Below are 16,639 nucleotides of genomic sequence, written 5' to 3' on the forward strand. Positions count from 1 at the left end.
CCATTGGACTTGCAAACTTTATATGCCCCAATATAGGGGAATGCCAGGGCCAAAAGAATGGGAATGGGAGGGTAGGGAAGTGGGGGGGCGGTATGGGGGACTTTTGGGATAGCATTGGAAATGTAATTGAGGAAAATATGTAATAAAAAAAAAAACAGTGAAAAAAAAAAAAGAAATATTTGCTAAAAAGTACATTATGAAGCCCCACCATTACCACCACACACACACACACACACACACACACACATACATTTTAACAAAAAGAGCAAATGGGTTGTTTTAAAATTTGATGTTTCTTAAATACTTTCTAAAAGCTAGCGAGGGAGCCTATATGCAAAAGATATTGACAGTCAAATCTCACTGCACATTAAAATACAGTAGAGAGGTCTTGGGGAAATTCAACCAGTAAAGTGTTTGCCATGTAAACATTAAGACCTGAATTCATCCCAGGACCCATATAAAATGCTAGGCTAGGTAAACAAGGTTGCAATGTCATTGCTGGGGAGATCGAAACAGGCAGCTCCACTGGGCTTGTAGCCAGCCAGTGTAGACTGCTTTAGGGAGTTCCAGACTAAAGAGAGATCCTGTTTCAAAAATCAAGGTAACTGTCACCCAAAGTTGCTCTCTGTACTCTAATGCATACACATGTGCACCTACACACACGAGCATAGACTCTCTTGTGTAGTGTGTAGAAGCAGCATCCGTCCATAACAAGCTGATGTCCATCAAGCTGAGGCAGGGTTAGAGTGTGAGCATCCAGATAGAGAGAGGAGTGCTGGGAGATCATCAAGTGGGAAGATTTGTCACCCTGACTCTAAGAAGTCCCTGAAACTGAGGGGACGTAACCAGCCATATGGCACACATAAAAAATAAATAAATAAATAAATAAATAAATAAATAAATAAATAAATAAACGGGCTATATAAGTTATGAGCTAGTCAGGAAACAAGCCCAAGCTATGGCTAGTCATTTATTAATAAATATTAAGTCTCAGAGTCATTATCTGAGAACTGAGGTGAGAATAGAAAAAGCTGTACACACATGCATACATACATGCATGCTCTTGTATACAAGAACAGTGCTGGAGAGGGTCATCTGTAATTACAAATGACATTTTCTTCAACTCCATCAAGCTGGGCTCCACCCTTATCTAAGACTGTCCCTCCATGTGTGGTTGTGACACTGGCTGTGTGGCTCTGAGACAAAGCAAAGGCACTAATTCTGTTGCTTTATGAAACAACTATGTTTTCCTCTTCCAGAAAGGATAAAAATAACCACAAATAGAATCTCTAGTACTCTTCTCCCGATACTCCAGGCACTTGCCCAGTTTTGGAGGACACTACCATCAAGAGTTAGGGAGGGTAACTTACTTAGTGGCCTAACACTTGACCTTGCTCTTCAGCCTCTATGACCCCTTGCATTCTCAGATTTCACAGCCAGCTTGTGTGACGGAAAGGATGTACTTGTCATTGACAGCCAATCTCAGCACTTAGAAGACAGAAACCATGAAGCTTGTAGAGAAATCTTGACATAGCCAGTTTATGAGGCCTTCTCATTCTTTCCTTTGTGCTGTTCTTCGCTCTTCTCCAACAGTGGGATCTTTCTGTGCATGCACAAGTTCTAACAACAATACCTACTGGTGTTTGCGTACAGTCAACGAGACGCACAATTTCCTGTTTTGTGAGTTTGCTACTGGCTTTCTGGAATATTTTGACATGAATACGGATCCTTATCAGGTAAGACAATATGTTTTCATTTGATGAGGGTGGTTGGGAACAAGATAACCAGACAGGTGCTGCAGTCCATTGTCCTGTCTTCTTTATCTACAGCTCACAAATACAGTACACACAGTAGAACGGAGCATCTTAAATCAGCTACACATACAGCTGATGGAGCTCCGAAGCTGCCAAGGGTATAAACAGTGCAACCCAAGACCCAAGAGCCTGGACATTGGTAAGAAAATACGTTACTTCCATTTAGAAAAGTCTTTGTATTATCACTATTTCTCCATTTGAAACATTTCCATTTATAAGTGTATAGTTTAGGGTACTTGAACTATATGTTTATGAGAAACTCTGTAAACAGATCCAAACATAATTTGATCTCTAAGTCTCTCCCTCTAGGTGCAGTCACAGGGAACTAAAATTACTGAGTAAGGGTTTCCTTTCATGTGTCTGTGTATTCTATCAGAAAGTCTTGGGTTTTGACAGAAGCTTCTATGAGAACGTTAGGTTGAGGCTTTGATGAGTCCTTGTCATTGCCCTGAACAGTCCTGAGGACAGCAGAAGCTCTTCTTACAGTTATGTGTTAGACACATGGTATCCTGCTTCTGCCTGCCATCATCTGTCCCCTCCACCTTCACCTGCATACCTGCCCAAGACAAGGGACATCTATCTTTTTTGCCACTATAGCCCATTTGAAAATAGAAAATATTTAGGAAGCTCATTAACTTGGAGTCTGAATTGGCTGTGGGTAGATGTTCTGACCCTATTCTGCTATGTGTGCCTGAATCTTTCTCCTTGGGCTTATATAGATGTGGTTCTTTGAACTATTTGTTCAACCTGTGCCTTGCTAAGGAAAAAAGTTGTCGTCTGTACATTTCTATAGAAGTGTAAATGTCAGCAATTCACAGAAAAGGAGAAAGAAAAAGAACTGGAGATGGCTCTGACATTCCTACAGGATGATAAGCCGAAGTCACTGGCATTGAAAAGCAGTTTCCAGGAGCCCCATACCTTTTGTGACACTTCTTACTGTGCATAGTGTGGCCAATCTCTCAGATGCTAAGACTATAGGTATAAGTCACAATGCCTGACACAGATGCAAGAACCCTGCCCCTGCCCCCACTCTGGTCTTAATTATGTGCACAGGTCTGTGTCTGTATCTGAGTTTGTGCACATGAGTGCTGTGCTAAAAGAGGCCCAGATAGAGTGTCATCATCTCCTAGAGCTGGAGTTACAGGCAACTGCAAGCCACCAGATATGACACAAGAAAGCAAACTCCTGTCCCCTGGAGGAGCACTTAACCAACCAGGATACACTCTTAACCAATGAACCGCTTTTCCCCATCCAGATGGAAAAACACAACATTTAGTACATTCAAGTCTCAACCTGTGCTCTGCGGGTCCTGTGTAGAGCCAGCATCCCCAGCAATCAAACCAACAGCCCTTTTGTTATGGAAAAAAGAGTTTGTTTTCATTCACAGTTCCAAGGGGGTAAGAGCCCATCATTATAGGGGAACATGATAGCAAATGGTAGGCAAGCTGGTTGGAGCAGGAAACTCAACCGCAAGCAAATGACAGAAAACAGAAAGTGAGGTGAGACTGTAAATGCTCGGAGCCTATCCCCAGTGACATCCCAAGGGTTCAATACCTCCCCAGATTGCCTATCCAAGTGGGGACCGAGTGTTGAAGCGTAGAATTCATGGGGGATCATAGCCTTGAAGGGAGAAGTGAGGTTCTTCTCCCAAAAAGATCAACCTACTTGCTGGTCATTCCCACCTCTGTAGGATCCCATATTAAGCAGTGGGTATCCTTCAAGAGAGGCCCATGAGAATCTTACCTCGATTCCCCATTAACACCTAGGGAAATTAGTCAGGCAAGAAGCATGCCTGCAAAGTGGTATTTTTGGCTGCTTACTCTGTTCAGCTTAAAGCTTTGGAAATATCCTGCTTTTATACTGACCTTTCTCAGAAATCAAAGAAAGAAAACCAGAGATGAAGGGGGTGGGAGAATACCACCTTGTGTAGACCTGGGATCTACTGCAAACTAGTAGAGGCCCTAGAAATATTACACAACGCTCTCAGTCCCCAAAAGAATATGGCTCCTTACCTCATCGGAGATGACTTAACAACTTCACTGTGACACTCTGACAGGAACCTCAATGGGCAAGTGGCAGGCCAGGTCAGGCCACCTTATTGCTGTGCTGTGCACTTTAAAGACTTACTCAGAATTACATGAACTTCTGGAATCTCTCTCTCTCTCTCTCTCTCTCTCTGCTTTCTCATTGTAATCCATTTTTTTTCTTTTTCCATGTTTTGTTTTTTACCTTAAACCTTTTTATTCTCAGAACTCAATCCTTCTGAGACTAATAAATAAGACCATCTCCGATGGATTTCAATGCTGCCTGTATTTAACACAGTCTGTTTCTTTCTAGGATTTAGATGTATTCGTGGAAACTGCATAGTGAAAGTTCTATGAGTTCTAAAGCTAACTAATTCCTCTTGTATTTTCCTATGTCAGGAGCTAAAGAAGGAGGAAACTATGACCCGCACAGGTATTCACACGTTTTTTAAATTTTCAGCAGCTTCTTTCCCATAATTGCATGATCCATCATTTCAACTAGTTTCTGTTTCTTACCATCTTGCACAGAGCATAGGTCGTGGTGCATGTGTGTTCTAACAGTGCCCTCCTTCCCACCGAGTCCCTGCTCCTGGCCCTTCATTCTGCTGTCAATCAACGCATCGACCCCCACGAGATGCCTCTGAGCATGGACTCTCTCCTGCGCATGCGCATGCCTGTTTGCTTGCCGCTTTAAAGCAAGGAATGCATGACCAGAAAGGGGGAGTGGCCTCTGGGGCAGCAGGGATTTTGCTTCATTTTGTTTACAAAGTTGGGCAGAGAGGCTGCATGGGACTAAGTGGGGTTTTTTTTTTTACATCTAAGAATATTATTTCCATCTAAGAAAAATAATACTTTTAAAGAGGACTAAGGAAAATTTTGATAGCACGCACTATGAGGCCTAAGTCAGAGGGAACAAAGAATTTCCATGTGAACAGTCATTAGTCAGTTTTGGTGGCAAAAGCAATTTTCATAAGGAGGGCTCACAAGGGTGAGAGGGACAGAGAGAAGGTGCCAGGGTGTTCCGGGTCAGACCGGAAGTTCCCAGAATACACCGGAACAGAGTGAACACATGAAACTTCATACATAGCCCTCATCATGATAGCCTTACCCCTTAAGAGCCCTCATCCTTCTCTCCCACATGAAGAAGGTCATACACCTGGAAGCTTGTCCACTGATTGCCCACTGCTGTTTTCCTACCCTGAGCTTCAGCTTCAGAGAATTTATCTGAAATGTGTCAGTTTGAAGGTGGGGGTGGGGGTGGGGGTGCTGTCCTCACTGTCGGTGCCAAAGGGACATTGATGCTTTGGTGTGTTAGACTCCAGTCAACGAGCTCACTTAAGCTGCCACTTCCTATCAAAACAGTGTGAATTGTTTGGCACTATCCACACTGATACCTTCTCAGAGAAGCAAAAGAAGGAAAAGAACATGGCATGGTATAGGGGCAGATGGAGGATGGAGGAATGACAGGAAAATGGCCCCAGTATCCTGGCTTTGTTTTCTGTCTCTCTGCCACCTTGCCTGATGCCATTTAGCATCTCTGAAGCAATGAGCTGCTTCTAAAGCATGTGACCCGCTGGCCCGGGAGGTTGGTGGAGGAGGTGAGAGGTATGATCAGGGTGCCTTGTGATGCCAACAATCCTGTGTCAAAGGCATAAACTCTGACTGTGATGCCATGTGAAGAAGGATCACAGTTCTGGCTGGCATTTCTGTTTCCCTTTGTACATGAACATCACTTGTGCTGCCGTGCTGTGATGTCCAAGAAGAGGTCTTGGCAACGTGGCTAAGAGCCCAGTGTGTCCGGGGCTTCTGAGCAGCCCATGGCAGCTCTATAGTGCAGGTCGGCTGCCTGGTCCTGTTCACTGAATCCTCTAGGCCACGAGCCTCCGTCCACACTGGGTTTTTGATGCCTCTTCCCCCAGAGCAATAGCTATTGGTGAAGATGGTTGTTGGTGGCATAGTTGTTCATCTCCATGGTAATGCCAGGCTGCCAAAGTTCTAATTCCAGTCTTGCTGTGTTCGTGCTTGCTGTGTAACAAGGTTCAGGGAGTGACAGCATTTGTTAGTAAACAGAATACAGGATGCAAAGCAACTTGCAAAAATGAAGCAGTCTCTGAGAGGGAACAGTGTGTGGCCTTCAATCTTAAACATAAACCAATATATTTTACAAATGTCATTCAGATTGTGACTCGGCTTGAAACCAAGGTGTATTTTGGAAATCCTCTTCACAGTTTCATGGCCTTCTTGTTTCCAGGGTGAGGTGAGACTTATCTGTAACTTGAAATCCTTTCCATTTATTCTAGAGATTTGCTTTTCATAACAAAGCCAGCCACGTGTTTGCTCTCCAAATAAATAGCCCAATAGAAAAGTCTGGTTTTGGGCGCTGAGAAGTGTCAGAGGCCAGGCCTGGATGATTAGCAGCCCTAGCCCAAGCTCACCTTGAACTCATCAATTAGTGATCCCAGAAGACAACCTTGCATTTCTCATCAGTCTTCCTATTTCTTCCTCTAAGTGCTAAGATTATGGGCACACTCTACCACACCGTGTTTATATGATGCTGGAGACTGAACCTGGGGCTCCTGTATCTGCTAGGCCAGAACCCCATCAACCAGGATACATCACTGCCCTAATATCTAGTAACTATGTTCTGTCTTCATATAATTTGGCATTTATAGAAAGCCTATTGGGATAGCTCCAAGACATTTCACCCTGTTTGCGTCTTACCTCTCATTGCCTCTTTCTCATACAACACAGCTTCTTCTTCAGTTCTGAGTCATTTGCAGTCATCGTATCCCTTTGTGTAGAAGTGTTTTACTCTGTGCTTCCCAAGAAAATTCTTGCACTGACTGTTTCACACTACCTAAAATCAGGCCATCAATATCAGCCAGTGCCGTTATCTAACCCACATTCATAGGCCACATGTTGCCAAATGTTCCAATAACGTCATGTTTATAGTGTTTGTTTCTGGTCCAGGATTCAATCCAGAATCATATAAATTGTCACCTTTCTTGGGTGTCATCTCTACTGGAACAGTTTCTTAACTTTCCACTGTTGGTCATGACATTATGAAGCCAGTTGCCTCTCGACTTGATGATCGTCCTGAGTTCTCACAACAAGACAGGAGCTGTCTATTTGGAACAGGTCTATTATAAAAACAGTGCTGTCAGCCGAGCATGGTGGTACACGCCTTTAATCCCAGCACTTGGGAGGCAGAGGCAGGCGGATTTCTGAGTTCGAGGCCAGCCTGGTCTACAAAATGAGCTCCAGGACAGCCAGGGCTACACAGAGAAACCATGTCTCAAAAAACCAAAACCAAACCAAAACAAACAAACAAAAAAAACCCAGTGCTGTCTGTGCTTTGGGATACCGTCTCTGGATCCTTGCATTGTAGCTAATGTGTTGTTTGCTAGGCTAGCCCACTATACAGTTCCTAGTCTGCTCAATAATGCAGTCAGCCAACCAGGTGTGGCTGGCAGTTGTGATATTTTGCTGATCACTCATTGTGCTTGTTTGATCTGGTGTTGGAGTGAGGACTTTCTTGCTCAGCTCCACTCCAGCCTTCAGTTCCTCATTATTAATGTGATGGCTGCAGATGGATGTTTTCCCAGCTCCACCATTTCTCTTGTGTTTCTGAAGTCATGTTCTACCATGAAGAGCTGGCTGCCCTCCTCACCTATGCAGCCATTTGTATGGGGATAGAGCAAAGCTTTTCCTTTTTCCTCTATCACTATTGTTATGGCCAAAATAGCCCTGAATTGGTCACTAGTGCCCCTTTAAGATTTCTATGATGTGATTCTTGGAAGTTCCCCATTGTTCTTGAATATCCCATTGCTTGATGCCCTGAAATATGTCCAGTGTCATCTTATATTTTTGCCACCCAACATGCAGAAGCAGCCAATTCTGGGTACCAGTGTTTTGTTTTGTTTTGTTTTGTTTTGTTTTGTTTTGTTTTGTTTTGTTTTGTTTTTTGAGAGATCTGGAAAGCGGACAGAAGATCTGAACTTGAAACGTACATAATAGCTACAAAGCTGTCTATGTATCAGGTCCATCCTTTTCCGATGTGAAAATGTCTCCGGAGTGGACTAATTCTTCCAGTGTGATTTCACTTTGTCCTTGATCCTAACAAGGTGCTTTTAGTGTATCACATTGGGAGAGAGATAAACTCTGAAACCAAGTTATGTGGAGCATCTTCGTGCTAAGGAAGTAACCATCTTTGCTAGTGCTGTTGCCATTGTGAGAACTGAAGTTGCCAAACTACATCTATAGGATGCTCAGATAATTTTTCTCTGTAGATATTAATAAGTTACATTATACTAATAGATCTGCTTAAAAATAAGATAATGTGGAAATTTTTATTTAAACTTATCCTCGTCTGGTTTACAAAACAAGGAGACTCAGACTATGGTTTATTTATTTGGCTTTGGCAACTACTGGAGTTTACCCCTAATCTATTTTTCTAACTGCTGGACTGGCTACTTCTACAGCTGTTTACCCCAAATCCTTGCTGTTTGAATCCTCCTGGGTTATTTTTGTGCCAGCAGTCTGGTGTCCTGGGAGGACATTTCACTGGGCACACGTTGCTGGTTCACATCTTCTCCTCCCCTGAGCCCCTTCTCTCTCTCCTCCCTTTTTCCTTCCTCGCCATCCCTACCTGAGACCCCCAGCCAGGTAACTGACTACCTCTAATCCCTCCAGTAATTGGCTGTACCCATTTTTATTTAGCCAATAGTTTTTAAATTCAGGATCAAGGTTTGCACAAAAAAAAAAAAAAAAAAAAAAAAAAAGCTGGCATACATGGAAATTCGCTTGTCTTGGGACAACTAGATCTTGGGATACAGAATTTAACAATTCAATACATGGCAACAGACCAAACCCCATCAAGAAACCCTTTTATTCCCAGACTAAATTCTTTTGGGTCACTTTGCATGGTTTTCTAGTAGAACATGGAATTCTTTTCACTAGTAATTATAAGGGACTTACATTTACGAGCAGTATCTGCCTATAGTCTTCCTACTGCTGGTGCCAGTACGACTCTTCAAATAGAGTTTTGTAGCAGTTTGCTGCACATCTCCAAACAACATGCAATTACTCACTTAAGTTTCTAGAGACAAGAGGTCTAAAATGACTCTTCCTGGCCTCAGATTAGGGTATCTATAGATTTGCATTCATTCAGGGCTTCAGAGACCTTTGTGGTTTAAGTGACATCTATTCCTTGTTTGCTGTCTCGTCTTTGAAGCCAGCAGCATAAGTGTCTATTCTTCCTCTCTCTCCCTCCATCTCTCTCCTGTACATTCCAGGGTCATATCTCCTGCTCTAGCTACCCTGCCTCTCCACCTCCATCTCCTTCCCAAAGGACCCCATTGATTATCCTGGCTTCACCTGAACATTGCGCTATTGAGACACATGACTTGACCACACTTGCAAGATCCCTTTTGCCTCCTAAAGCGATGCCCACAGCTTCTGCAGATTTCGATGTGGACATCTCTGAGGGTGAAGGGAGCCAGTGTTCTGCCTTACTCTATTCTGTTAAACTTTCTTCACACATATTTCCTCTTCCTTTCTGTTTCCTAGAACAGTCTGGAGAGCATCGGGACTGTAGGTGGGCAGCATCTTCCCGAGAAACCATATGGACCAGATGCTCCCTTACCAAGTGGTTTTTAATAACTTTTTTGGTGGAAAGGGCTCTGTTTCAGTTTTCTATCCCTGCCAGATCACCTTCAGCAAGTTGCTTCCTGAGCAGTTATTAAGCATTTGCATCTGGAAGGCAGATGAAGAGAAGACTCGGTGACCTGAGGAATTAATTGCACAGTTGCCCCAACATCTTCCCTGCTCGCTCTTCTTTATATAGCTTGAAAGCCACCCAGTGAGGACCCTCTGTTCGCCTCCCGTGCTTGAGGTGACAGTGTATAAGGAGTTCTTCAGGTCTTTCTTCTTTCATTGCCTCACACAGCAGAAGCACTAACTTCTCAAGCCAGTTCCCTGTGGAATGAAGACTCTGAGTATGCTATGCACCAGGCTGTGTCTACTTGATACAAGGTATCCATTGAAACTGTGAACTAGCAGCTGAATGGTGTGGTGCAAGCCTTTAATCCCAGCTCTCCAGAAGCAGAGGCAGGCGAATCTCTTTGAGTTTGGAGGTCAGCCTGGTCTGCAGAGAACCAGTTTTAGGACAGCCAGCGTGACACAGAGAAATCCTGTCTTGAAATACAGGGTTTTCTTCCCTTTTTGAAAAATAAAAGAAGAAATGAAGGAGGGAGGGAGAGAGGGAGGAAAGGAGGGAGACTGCCCTAAGAAGCAGAAAGTTTTCCCTGGCTATGAGATTATATATACAGTGCTTTCTGTCTCAAACCTTTGATTTTTCGAACATTCCATGTACGTGTAGGACTAGAAGCTCATTCTCAAGATTTCTGTCCAGATCCGTGAGACACCTTGATCTCTTGCAGTCCATCTGCCAGCTGTGCACAGAACCTTCTTGCACTGGGAACATCTTCCCTGTGACCATCCGCACTCTTTACCTCCCTGGTTGTCCTTCAGAACAGCCTTTGTCATCTCTACATAACTGGAAAGGTCTAAGAATACAACAGACTTGGACCACCTCCACGTTAATGCAACCCCTGCCCTGTCCACTCCTGTCATGCACATAGCTCGTCCTCCAGGTCTCTTAGCGGCTCCAATGATGCTCCAGTAAACACCCTTGCTTATTCGGACTTCTGTGCTGTCTTCTTCATGAAGATAAGGGTTTCATTCCTTTAAAAAGTTGCCCTTGTTTTCCCGTGGTTTCAAACTGTTTTTCTACAGCCTTGGGACCTGAAGGAGAGCTTGGCTGGCTGTGGGATTCTTGCTACCAACTTGATTTTCTTACTGCAGATGCTTTCACGCCCTCAATGCCTGGTCACCCAGCATGGCCGCTCTATGGGTTCTCTCAGTTCATGATCTATTTGGAGGGGAGGGGAGGGGACATTTTCACCGGAATACTTTTTTAAAGTTCTTGTTTTGTATTTTCTTTTACAGTGATTTTATGTAGAAGTAGTTTGCTTTTATCTCACTAATTTGGAGAGTTTACAAGATTTCTGGGTTGGGGGAGGAGTGTCTTTCCTGTTAGTTATAACTCAATATAGTATAATCTTACCAATGGATTACTAAGGGCTAGGGTTTGGGGGAAGTCATGGGCCCTCCCATCGACTTGAAATGTCTTCCCTTTTACTTCCCTCTTCCTCTCCCACTCATGTCCTTCTCCTTTTCTTGTCTCCTTTCTCCCTGGAGCATCACTCCAACACCTGCCAGCTTGAATCCCTCCCAGTGCCCGCCTGCACTGTCAAGGTCATGACTCACTGGGACTCAGGCACAGCGCGGCATTTCCTCCCAGCCCACTTTAAATCAACTTTAGCTTTGTCTCCACTTCTCTTCCCTACATTTTCACCAAGGCTGGTACCAAAGTGGGGTTCACAACTTTGCCAGGGTCTCGAATCTGGTCTTTTTTCCAGCTTACAGGTGACCCGAAGATCACAGACATCTCTATTATGGTTTCATCTAAGGTGTGGCTTTTGTATAGTATCAATTTGCTGCCTAGCTTTATGAAGAATTCATCTCACTAATCTAGGGTCCCCTTTTCTAAATTTCATCTGAGCCCAGTGTTGTACTGTCAGAAAGAAAGCTGGTGTGCTCTGTGCACATGTAAAACCTGTTCACACAGTGGCTTCCAGGAGCATGCATCCATGCAGGACCATGCATATGAAGAAACATCCCTGAGCCGCTCACTTGCAGCGCTTAAGATTTGTTTTTGTACTGAGTACCAAGAAATACAAAATAAAGATACTCCACTGAGAATTTGCCTATTATATTAAAATATCGTGCAGTCTATCTGTTACCTGGAACCTGATTTGTATAAATGTCGTTGTCCTGTGACTGACTGTTCTCACACTGAGGAGCTGAGCGAGCCCAATGAGCACGCTTTCCCTGCACGAGGCAGAAGCTGTCCCTGCACAAGGCAGAACAGTGCCACTCCTATTACCACATCACACTATGCTCTGTGTTGTCAAAGGTGGTGCTGAGTTTCTCATTCTCCTGCCTCAATCCACTGAGTGTGTAGTAGGTGTGTAGCTGGCTTTACATGCTCTAGGCATGAAACCCAGGCTTTTGTGCATGCTGTGCAACACTTCACCAACTGACCCCAGTCTCCCCTTTCTCTGATTTTCATTGTCCTTCTGTCACCTTTGTATATAAAGATCGCTCAACATTCAAATTCTAGGAGAGAATACTTTCCATTATTACATTTCAAATCAATTTATAGAATATTTACATGGCTCATCCGGTTGAGTCAAAAATGTTTTGTTGCACTAACGAGGTCTCTTGGTTTCTCTTCTCACAGAGGACAATTATGGGATGGATGGGAAGGTTAGTCAGTCCAATGTTACTTCAGACACCAACTGGCAAGGCCTGGAGGAGTTATCTGGTGCAAGCGACATCGATGAGTACAGATCTAACCCTAGACTGAGTCTGGAGGACTGGACTAACTACCTGAGGGCTGTCTACAGAGCCTTTGCACTGCTGAACAGTCACCCTGATCCAAACAAAGCAAATGGGACTCCAACCACACAAAGTGGTGACTTCCTGGTCACCTCTGCTGAGCCCTTGGTGCCGGCAGAGATGGCTTCTGCAGAATCAGGTGAAGACCCAAGTCATGTGGTTGGGGAAACACCTCCTTTGACCTTGCCAGTCAACCTCCAAACCCTGCATCTGAACAGACCAACGTTAAGTCCAGAGAGAAAACTTGAATGGGATAATGACATTCCAGAAGTGAATCATTTGAATTCTGAACACTGGAGAAAAACTGAGAAGCAGATAGGATGGGAGGAGCTGCATCATCCTGAAGGTGACGTCGTCAGTGGCAATGGTATGACAGAGCTGCTGCCCCAGTCTCATCTTGGGCAGCAGCTCACCAGTCAGCACCAACAAAAATGTTCCCAGGATGTGGAGACAGAGAAGGATGCTTTTGAAGATCAATTGCATCCTCTTGTCCACTCTGACAGAACTACGGTTCATCGGGAGTTCGATGTGTCCCGTGTGGAGCAGCCTCTTCACTCCAGCCACACGGAGAGAATGTTGGCCAAGATGGGGCAGAGTGATACAAAGGAGTGGCTACCAAATCTCGAAGGCAGTGCCTCCGCTCCAGTCATCTCTGCTTAGATTAGATGTTGCCTAACATAATATTTCTTTCCATGTTTTGATTAGTAAACTAGTGGTGGCAATCATGACTGCCAACATTCTGAGCCCCCACCCCCACCCCCCTCCCTGGGCACACTTGCACAGCAGACACTCGTGCACGTGTGTGGGCAATGCTCACACAGACTCATTGTAACTTGCTCTTTTACCAAGAAGGGAGAGGTGGGGGCACATTTTCTGTTTTGATGCTTTGTTTTTGGTACTAAAACAGTATTATCTTTTGAATATAGTAGGGACATGAGTCTATAAAGTCTATCCAGTCAAAATGGCTAGAATTGTGCCTTTGTAAGTTTTACAAGTGTGACGCCCCTGGTGAGTCTGTCAGCATATCTTCCCTGCCTGCATAGTGAAGTTTGAATTTGTTTCTAACCACTGGAATTTTTCAACATCATCGTCTTTGGTTCAATGATTTTGCACTTTGAGTTTGGAATACTGTGTCTGCTTGGTTGGTAGTGTTATTATTTTTCTTTTAAACAGGCTTATCAGAGTCACATGCTTTGTCCTAGGAAGGACAAAGGAATAGACCCCCCCCCCCCGGCAAGGACACACAGTATGGATCACATATTGTTTAGCATACGCTTTTCCCAGGAACCATTGCATGTATTTTACCTCGACGTGCTAAACTTGATTAGCAGAAAGGCATGGCTCACAATGTTGGTGGTAAGAAATAAATCCTGAGGGAATAAGCAATAAATAAAGCAAGAATGGCCTGCTCTCTCTGTGCTTGCTAGATAGACGCTCATACTGCTGACGCTCAGGTGTCCTCTTGAACGAAGGAACAGGACAAAGGCTGTTTGCCTTCAGTCTTTCTCGGTTTTATCAGTGAGCGTAAGCATTGGAAACATATGTGTAGTTTTATTATTCTATAAGACAATTTTGATAAACTAAAATCACAAATGCTGGAAAGTTTAAGTGCACCAAAACAGAGGCTAACTTCACAAACATTGTGTTACGTTAATATTTTTAAAACTTTCGCCAAGCTCTGGTTTTCTAAGACATAGTTCAAAACTGCTTTTGAAAATCTGTATTCTTGAGCTCACCCTGTTTCTGTTGGACTTTTAGAGACCAGTCGAAGGATTACCTCGTTGAGACTTTTCAGTGTCTCCTTCAACTTCACAAGGTCTTGCTGTTGTTGTTTAGCTCGATGGTGGTTTTGTTTTTCCTTCTAGATAATTCAAACATGTAGATGAGTTATATTTTTCTTTAAGTGTTTCAAGTAAACACTTTTCAAGAAAACTTAATGTGGTGTAGTTGAGTCCTTGCTGATTTTAAGTCTTTTACCATAGAGTCTGTTAAACCTAACCAGCCATTTCTCAGATGCGGATGCCATCTGCTGAGTGACACAGTGAGCATATTTATGGTCCTGACTGATGTGCTGTGTGAAGAGATTAAGATATTAGGAGGCATACTATGCCCTTTTTTTTTAAATCCTATGTAATACTCTGTGATACTTTTTATAAAACAATTCTGGCTTCAGGAAAGTCTAGAAGCAACATTTCTGGAAATAAAAGGTGTTGAAACTTGTTACTCGTTTCAGAGAAATGAACTTCAGCCAGCTTGTGGGGGTCACACGTTACTTCCAAGTTAGCTATAGACTAATTCTCACCTTACATGACTAAGTGGTAAGCATTCTTGTCAAACTGCCCCCACAATCCATGTGTTGTGGACCACTCCCTGCTAGTATCTTTCTGACTTTGTCTCATTGCTGCAGCCCCAGAGGACGAGACAGAGCATCTCTGTATACAACCCGAGAAAGCCGCAAAGGCCCAAAGTTCCATCTACAGCATAGTGAAAAAATCGAAAGTCTATGCCCATGAACAGCGCCTTAGAGTTAAGAGGGAACTAGGAGCTTTGAGGCAAGCCTAACCAAGACCTCACATATTTGTTATGACAAATCCCAAATCCTTTTGTGAAAAATCTCTTGAAATGACCTTCAGATAAGAAATTAAGAGTGTGTGAAAGGTCTAGATTAGAGGTTAAAAGAAAGAAAGGGGGGAAATAGCAAACTATTCAAAGACTTGCCCATTTTGGTCCTTGAGGAATCAACACAAAGCCTCATCAACAGCAAACAAGTTTTGAGGGCATTGTGTTCATGCATCTTTGGTTCATGCTTNTTTTTTTTTTTTTTTTTTTGGTTTTTCGAGACAGGGTTTCTCTGTGTAGCCCTGGCTGTCCTGGAACTCACTTTGTAGACCAGGCTGGCCTCGAACTCGGAAATCCGCCTGCCTCTGCCTCCCAAGTGCTGGGATTAAAGGCGTGCGCCACCACGCCCGGCTCATGCTTCTTTTTTAAACAGTGAAAGTAATTTGTGTATATGAAAGGGAGTCTGTGTGGCTCCACGAGTGATGAATGCCCTGGCCAGATCTCTCTTTGCCTCCACCTTTCCTCTGTGACCTTCTAGGCTTCAGTGCTCCTCGCTCTATCTTTCCATCAACATCTTTTTAAAACTTTCCACGTATGACAGAGATGCTGCAGTGTCTTCTTTCTGTCCTGTAAAACATTCCCAGGTCACTTGTTGATTCTGCTTCAGTATAATTCAGTCAATAGTTATGCAGTCTACCCCATGCAAAAAGGGCGTATGTCTGCAGAGCTCTGTTTCAAAGCTGTTTCAAGAGATGGAGGGATCCTTAGAGACTGCCTGTCCAGGGATATCTTTTGGTCTGTGAAGAAGATGACTTCACAAAGAACTGAGCCAGCTTCCATGGTCCCTGATTGCCATGGACTTACAAGATGAAGAGAACCAGCTGTTCCATGCTTCTTCCGTTTAAACCGACACGTATGCATCATACAAGCATTCTGGGACACACAGGGAAGACAGGGAGAGTAGTAGGGTCCCATTAGATAAAGCACTTTTTGGCAAGAAAAAGAGTGGTTATGACATTAAGGAAGACATTGGGTGTGGCTCGGGTGTCAGAGTGCGTGACGCACATACACAGACTTTAGGATGGGCTGCCCAAGTGATGTGACAACAAGAACCCACAATCCAAGCACTCGGAGGTAGGGGCAGGAAGAGCAGACATTCAAGGTCTTCCTCAACTTTATAGTGAGACTGAAGGATCCTGCTTGGGAAACAAGCAAGAAAGCCACCCTAAATTCATTTTGAACTCTAATGTTTATCATTATGTGAGCTTAGGAAAGCTCTCTAAGACAATTGTTTACAGAAGCAAACAAAGGCTTTGGATTAACAAGGGCAAGGGCTCAGTGGAAGTGCTTTCTTGTCCCAGATTGTCCAGTGGAGGTATCAGGACTCTCCACTGAGCATCTGTGGCCTTCGAAGACCCCTCCCTGCTAGATTCTCCTGCCAGCTGTCAACACAATTGAGCAGATTTTGGCATCTGCATAAAAAATTCACCACCAATCTCCAACTATACCTGAGGCCATCTTGGTCTTCTCAAAAACAGGGTATGGGCAGAGCTGGAGGTATGCCCTGTTCAATTTCCCAATAGAGTCAAATTTTGTTGGGTGTTTACAAAGTTTATGTTAGTAGACAATGCATTCTTGGATGTCAAGTAAGAACCCCAAACAAAATGTGCTCCACCCTGCATCTCTGAGGGATCTGCAACCCTCAAAGCTGCTGTTAGG

The 16,639-nt window shown here is 43.8% G+C and overlaps 1 protein-coding gene across 7 annotated transcripts in view; it reads left to right on the forward strand.

The window, feature by feature from the left end:
- Sulf1 (sulfatase 1) overlaps positions 1 to 13,770 on the forward strand; it is a 165,088-nt gene extending 151,318 nt beyond the window's left edge. For 3 of the 7 annotated variants that reach the window (XM_029479758.1, XM_029479769.1, XM_029479767.1), the window contains 4 exons: positions 1,594 to 1,736; positions 1,830 to 1,953; positions 4,238 to 4,271; positions 12,204 to 13,751. In XM_029479758.1, coding sequence (XP_029335618.1) covers positions 1,594 to 1,736; positions 1,830 to 1,953; positions 4,238 to 4,271; positions 12,204 to 12,234 — 332 coding nt within the window. In that variant the 3' untranslated portion in view covers positions 12,235 to 13,751. Of the gene's footprint in view, positions 1 to 1,593; positions 1,737 to 1,829; positions 1,954 to 4,237; positions 4,272 to 4,366; positions 6,002 to 12,203 lie in introns of those variants that run through there. The other 4 variants (XM_021155402.2, XM_021155411.2, XM_021155418.2 and 1 more) reach the window with 3 other exon arrangements.
- Positions 13,771 to 16,639: the final 2,869 nt, after the last annotated feature.

This window comes from Mus caroli, chromosome 1 (assembly GCF_900094665.2).
Source record: "Mus caroli chromosome 1, CAROLI_EIJ_v1.1, whole genome shotgun sequence".
Classification (NCBI taxonomy): Eukaryota; Metazoa; Chordata; class Mammalia; order Rodentia; family Muridae; genus Mus; species Mus caroli.